This window comes from Chanos chanos, chromosome 2, assembly GCF_902362185.1.
Source record: "Chanos chanos chromosome 2, fChaCha1.1, whole genome shotgun sequence".
In the NCBI taxonomy this organism is placed as follows: Eukaryota; Metazoa; Chordata; class Actinopteri; order Gonorynchiformes; family Chanidae; genus Chanos; species Chanos chanos.
In genome coordinates this window covers 1,788,474-1,795,000 of record NC_044496.1, presented here as the reverse complement: position 1 = coordinate 1,795,000, position 6,527 = coordinate 1,788,474, and the positions used below count along the sequence as shown (strand labels likewise).

At 46.6% G+C, this 6,527-nt stretch overlaps 1 protein-coding gene across 1 annotated transcript in view; it reads left to right on the top strand.

Annotated features, from left to right (window-relative positions):
• Positions 1-5,381, top strand: part of LOC115829422 (synaptotagmin-4) — a 6,875-nt gene extending 1,494 nt beyond the window's left edge. The window contains exons 2-5 of the mRNA XM_030793530.1: positions 1,758-2,782; positions 3,854-4,025; positions 4,295-4,461; positions 5,232-5,381. Coding sequence (XP_030649390.1) covers positions 1,758-2,782; positions 3,854-4,025; positions 4,295-4,461; positions 5,232-5,381 — 1,514 coding nt within the window. The remainder of the gene's footprint in view (positions 1-1,757; positions 2,783-3,853; positions 4,026-4,294; positions 4,462-5,231) is intronic.
• The last annotated feature ends 1,146 nt before the right edge of the window (positions 5,382-6,527 follow it).

Below are 6,527 nucleotides of genomic sequence, written 5' to 3'. Positions count from 1 at the left end.
AGTTATTAGTCAGAGCTCACACATGCCCATTTCCTTATGCATGAAAACTAGCAGTAATTTATGGATTTACCTATTGTAACACACTCATTTCCATGCATTGCATTTCCACTGATCCTGAGAGAAAGAGAGAGTGTATTCACATCCCTTCTTAAGGTACATGCTTTTTTTTTTAGCTTTTCAGTGCATTATTAGACATTAATGGAGGTTTTTAGTGAGTAAGTCGGTCATTCAGAGAATTCACACTCAAATGCGTATCAGAGTGTAAAGAGAAGCAGCGCATGAAATGATGCGGGGACGTCCTATCCCAGCGGTGCCTGAACCAGTCTCCCTCTAGCGGGAAAGCAGAGCGCGCGCGGCTTGGCATTTGCCGACTCACAGCAGGTTAGTCTGACAAACTGCGCAAACTGAAATTTCTCCTCTGCGGTCCGGTGAGAAGCAGTTAGTCAAAACTGACTTCAGTCGTCGCATTAATCGCGCTACTTTCATCGATTCGGGGACAATGCATTTGGCCTTGGGAGGTACGTAATTTTCTTAATTGCTGTAACTTTCCTTTAACTTTAACATTAGGATATTTGTACAAATAACCTTATATATCTGTATGAATGCACAACATCAGAATTTGACCATGTGTATTTTAACCTAACGGTAAATATACACTTTTGTGTTGGCTATTGAAAAATTAAAAGATCTTTTATTATTGATAAAACGTGTGCAGCCTACAGCTCAGCTGAGAATTCATAATAAAACATATACGCGAGCGGGATTCGGTCTTTAAGTCTATTCATAGGGTTATGATGCTCAGCTTCGTAACACCCAGTGATACATTTCTTAATATGTAATCTGACACGAGCCACAGGTAAACATGCGGGCAGTTTGTTATGATAGTATATTTAGGTCTGATGCGTGAAGCGTGCGCGCCGTAATGTGAAAGGGCTTTGTCTTATTTACACAAAGTGCCTCAAAGGATTCAATGAATACCCCAGAAATGTTCCGTCTGATTGGTGTATTGTGTTAATCATGTTTCTCATTGCAGTATCTGTAGTGTATTGTCTGACGTTTCAGCATAGTATACTGTGGTATTTTATACACAAAATAAGGACAGTAATATGCCTTAATACGATTTACAAACAGTAATGAAAATGAAACAAAATAAAATGAAAAATCGGTGTATTTTTTTTATCATACTCTGAGTATCCCATTTAAAGGACATCAGTATCTGCTATGACTTTTAATGTTAGAGTTGTTACTATGTTAAAATCTGCAATGACGTTAATCTTACAAATGTTAACAAACATTTGGATTAGTGCTGAGAATGTGTTGCGGAGGTAAAGGCTGCCTCGCATTCTTGCGTGAATGAGGAGATAAAGAGGATGGTAGTCGCGTGGTTGCTCTGTTTTAGATCACAGCCGTGTCTGTGCCAAGTCTGTCAGTTGGCGATGACTAGGGCCGTTGGACATTTCCTGTGCGCTGTAATCGGATCAGGCTGTGTTGAATAGAGGGGCAGAGTGATTGCCGTGTTAAATAAAGCAACAGCGGCCGTATCTGTCAGCTGAAGGGTAGAGAGACAATATCTGCATCTTTCAGTTTTGTTCCCGTGAAATCACTCACCGATCTCATAATATCCATAGCGTCTCCACAGTGTCTCAAATAAAACTGTTCCCAGTGTCAGTTTTAAACTGGAGGGTCAAAAAAAAAAAAAACCAGAAAGGAGGAAGGTGAAATATTGTGCATGTTTGTGTTTGTGTTTCTCTGTCCAGTTCATCTGCAGATACTGCTGGCTGTAGGACTTGCTATTTTCTGCTTCTGTCTTGTGCTGGGCTGCATTATATGCTGGAGACGTCAAAAGTTTGACCCTTTTCGAGACAAAGAACTCGGGCTGTCCCCTTCCTCTGTCCCCGTGGATCATGTGACCATGGCCCTGAGCCCCTCCCCCTCCATTGACACTCTGTCCATCAAACAACAGTATGAGGAGCTGGAAGGGGATGTGCTCGACTACCCGTCGCTCAACAGTAGCTCCACCCCCTCGGAGGACGACCTCACTGCCCTGCCCCTTCCACCCCACCCGTGTCCCCTGTCGGAGCTGAACGAGCCCCGTAGATCCTGCTTTCCCCTGCGAAGGCTCAGCTCCCCTGCCTTGCCCTCCATGTCCTCCAAGCCGGTGGTCCACGGCCGCACCTCCATGCCCTCCATCCCAAAACTGGGCCTGGTGGCGAAAACCCGGCGGGCTCTGGATCGGCGCCGCTCGGTCTCGGGTGAGTCCTCCGTCTCCTCTGAAAGGAGCAGGCTGACCCTGCATTCATCTCCCAGCCTGCAGGGGGCGCCCTCCTCGCCCCATTACGGATCCAGCTCCAGCTCCAGCTCCAGCTCTAGACGTAGCTCTGTATCCGGCAAGCCGGCGTCTTCCCTTCAGTTCACCCTGCTCTTCTCTCCGTCCGCGGGCAGGTTGACCGTCACGGTTTTGGGCGTCTTTCGGAAAACCCCCAGGCGAGGCGGGGTTACGGTACACGTCAGCCTGCCCCCCGTCTGCCCCGCGTTAGTGCAGGGCCGTAGACGCAGCCTCAACCCAGAGCAGCAAACCCAGAGCTTCAGCATGCAGGTGGGCACCGTGGAGCAGCTCCGCACCTGCACGCTCAGACTGGCCGTGTTCGGCCGAGATTTCTCCGGCCTCAGGGAGACCGCCGTGGGAGATCTGGAACTGTCCTGTGCCGAGGTGGACTGGGAACCTGACAAGAACATCGCTTTCGACCGAGAGCTGAATCCGGTCCAGAGAAAGCTGAAAAAGGTATAACACCAAGTCAGAACCAAGGTTCCCACAGATGTATTGTACGGGAAATGTGATACTGACTAAGAGCATGATATGAATAGGATTACTGGTGGATCGTGCTGTATGATCTCCTGGAAAAAGGTTCTCAGGTTTTGTTACTGAATCCAGGAGTTCTCTCAATATAATATCCTTAGGTTTCTTAAGAACCAATTGATCCACCGCAGCCGTGCGAGAACTATGGTTATTTCGGCGCTACACAGCAAGTTACTGAGATGCTGAACACTGAGAGTGAATGACACAAAGCTAATGCAGTGTGCAGGATTACCAGTCTCTTTGAAGTGCATGTAAAGTTTGACAGTGTGCATTAATAGTCACAAAGTGCCCTTATCCTGGCACACTGGGCAGTGGGCAGAGTTCCCCCCTTGGGTCACCCCTGAACCACGTCACATTCATCTCCGCCTGTGCGTCAGCTCCAGGCAGGGGCAGCAGGCGACTGATTGTGTTATTTGGTGCTGGGGTGGAGGATGGTGATGTAGTGGCTTTTTGACTGAAGAGGAAATGAGAGGTGCACTGGTCTGGCAGCATGCCCACGCCTTGTCCTCTGCTCAGCAGCGGGAGGGTTGTGTGTGTGTGTGTGTGTGTGTTGGGGGGGTGGGGGTTGGGGGGGGGGAGGGGGGCGGTGCCGGAGGGCGCCTCAGCGAGCCTGCTCATCCCGTGTGAGAGGAAGAAGAAGCAGTGGACATGACGCAGACACCATGTCTCCTCAGAGCAGCTCCGTCTGCATCACACGGGCAGAGGATGGGGAGGAAGCCCTTCTCATTTTAATGCTGCTCGTTTTTCAGTGCAATGAGTCGAGAATGTGTGTGTGTGTGTGTGTGTGTGTGTTTGTGTGTGTGTCCTTCTGTGTGCGTGTGTGTGTGTGTGTGTGTATGTGTCCGTGTGTGTGTGTGTGTGTCCTTCTGTGTGTGTGTGTGTGTGTGTGTGTGTCCGTGTGTCCTTCTGTGTGTGTGTGTGTGTGTGTGTGTGTGTGTGAATGTGTGTGTGTGTGTGTGTGTGTCTCACGTGACAATCTCCATGTCATTGTTTCAGAGCCTGAGTTCTCAGGAGGCCCTGGGGGGATGTGGAGATGTGGTCCCTGCCCCCCGGGCGCTGGGTCAGATCTTTATTCTACTGCAGTATCAAACACTCGCCCATCGCATAAAGGTGATGGTGCGTAAGGCGGAGGGCCTGGCCAAGCTGACGAGAATGCCCGGAGCCCCAGGTAACATTACACTAACAGGGCTTTCATTCATTTAGCACATGCTTTCACCCAAAGTGACTTCCAAGGCAGGCAGAATTCAAACCAAACGACAGTAAGGCTGCAAAGCACCCTGAAAGCGTTGGTAATATGTCTGAATGGCCAAATGTTAAAAACAGTTAAAAAAAAGCAGCTCATGTCAGATTGTTCTGCTCTTATTTTGCTGTGTTGAGGAGAAGGATTGTAAATAAGGAAAGCTTTGTTTGACGTGCTGTTATCATGTGTCTCGGCAGATCACTCTGTAGTAATCAACCTGTGTCATGAGGGAAAAATGATCAGCACCAAAGAGACCCGGGGGGCAGCGGGATCCAACGCCGTGTGGAACACGCCCTTCCTGTTCGACCTGCCACGCGGGGACATCACCCAGCTACCGCTTGTGCTGGAGTTCATTATCATGCAGGTGATTCTGGGTCATGCTGTTCTACTATAACTAACTCTACAATAACTCTCAACAAATCACTCTAAACTACTATAACTAGCTCTACAATAACTCTCAACAAATGACTCTAAACTACTATAACTAACTCTACAATAACTCTCAACAAATCACTCTAAACTACTATAACTAACTCTACAATAACTCTCAACAAATCACTCTAAACTACTATAACTAACTCTACAATAACTCTCAACAAATCACTCTGAACTACTATAACTAACTCTACAATAACTCTCAACAAATGACTCTAAACTACTATAACTAACTCTACAATAACTCTCAACAAATCACTCTAAACTACTATAACTAACTCTACAATAACTCTCAACAAATCACTCTAAACTACTATAACTATCTCTACAATAACTCTCAACAAATGACTCTAAACTACTATAACTAACTCTACAATAACTCTCAACAAATCACTCTAAACTACTATAACTATCTCTACAATAACTCTCAACAAATCACTCTGAACTACTATAACTAACTCTACAATAACTCTCAACAAATGACTCTAAACTACTATAACTAACTCTACAATAACTCTCAACAAATCACTCTAAACTACTATAAAACTCTCAACAAATCACTCTTAATGGATTTGCGTCCAGTGTTTGTTTAATTTTAATGGAAACAATAAGTTATATTTTGGTCGCTTTGAAAACCGACCTAAATCAAACTCTTATAGACCGTGAGATGTGTTTTAACTGGTTTGACCTCACTTCCAGGGGCATCTGTACACTAAGAGCAGCACCCTGGGCCGCGTCCTGATTGGTCACGAGGGTCCAGAGACTGGCCAATCACACTGGAGGGAGATGTGCAGTCGAGGACAGGTGGAGATAGCACGCTGGCACGCTGTTCGAGGGGACACTCTGTAAACCAAATATCAGAGACTCACCCCCTCCCCCCCCACTCCCAAGGCTTCTCCCTGAGGGGGGGGGGGGCTCTGCTTCAAGAACAGACACATGGAAAAGATCTGCATGTTTTTCATGTCTGTGGAGTGGGACCCAAACACACGCGTGCTACCGTGAGGTTTTTATTGTCTGTGTACAGTCTGATGAATCTCGGAAACCTCTGAAATGAAGGTTTCCACTGAGACCATTAAAGTAACGAGCCTTGTGTCTGTGTGGATTCACCGAAATCACTGTCACTGCGTTCTCCTGTCAGGACGTTTTAGGGTATGTCACTTCATAAAATCATCCTGCGTCTGGTCATAAATCTCTAAACGGCATTCACCTGTTTTAGATATATGTATATATAAATATATGTATATGTATGTGAATATCTGTATGTGCGTCTGAGACCAGCCGTCACAGTTTGATTAATGGTTCTCTGTGTTTGTCTGCTGACGCTGTGATCCACATGTCTGGTAGCATTGCATCTGCTTGACTCTGGTCTGTTTGTGAGAAATGGTCCATCCTGCATAGACAGACACTGAACAAAGCCCAGCTGCGGCAGAATCAGTTTACTGAGTGACTCAGTCCGGTCCGCATGCTGACTCAGTTCTGCTCTGCGCGGCCAGTCTTCCCCCCTCCCTGAAACTCCTGCTCCGGATGCATTTTCCTCGCTGTGATCTGTCAGCCCCGCGATTCACCTCACCGCGTGGGTGGATGCATTCTGGAGATATTTCTCTGATGTTTGAATACTTCCCGTGTAGCCAATGAATCACAAAAGCAGCTGACAGTCGACTGTGTTTCTTCTTGTAATTGCTTCATTTCTCTTTCTCTTTTTTTTTGGGGGGGGGGGGCTGTGGTTAAGATTAAAAAGCAAAACAGATGTGTGTGTTCTCTTAATCAAAGCTGAAACATGTAAAGTCAGAATTAATGCACCCATAATGTGACAGTTACCCAGCAACACCACCACCCCCCCCCCCTCCATATTTATATACGAGTCAGGAATGAAAACCCAGGCATTCTCTAACTGTTCAGTTTAATTCACTGTAAGCACCATTATTCCCCTCAGCCCTGGTTTTCTAATGACACGCTGAATTTTTCAGAACTTACGATGCGTGAGTCTTGTTATTT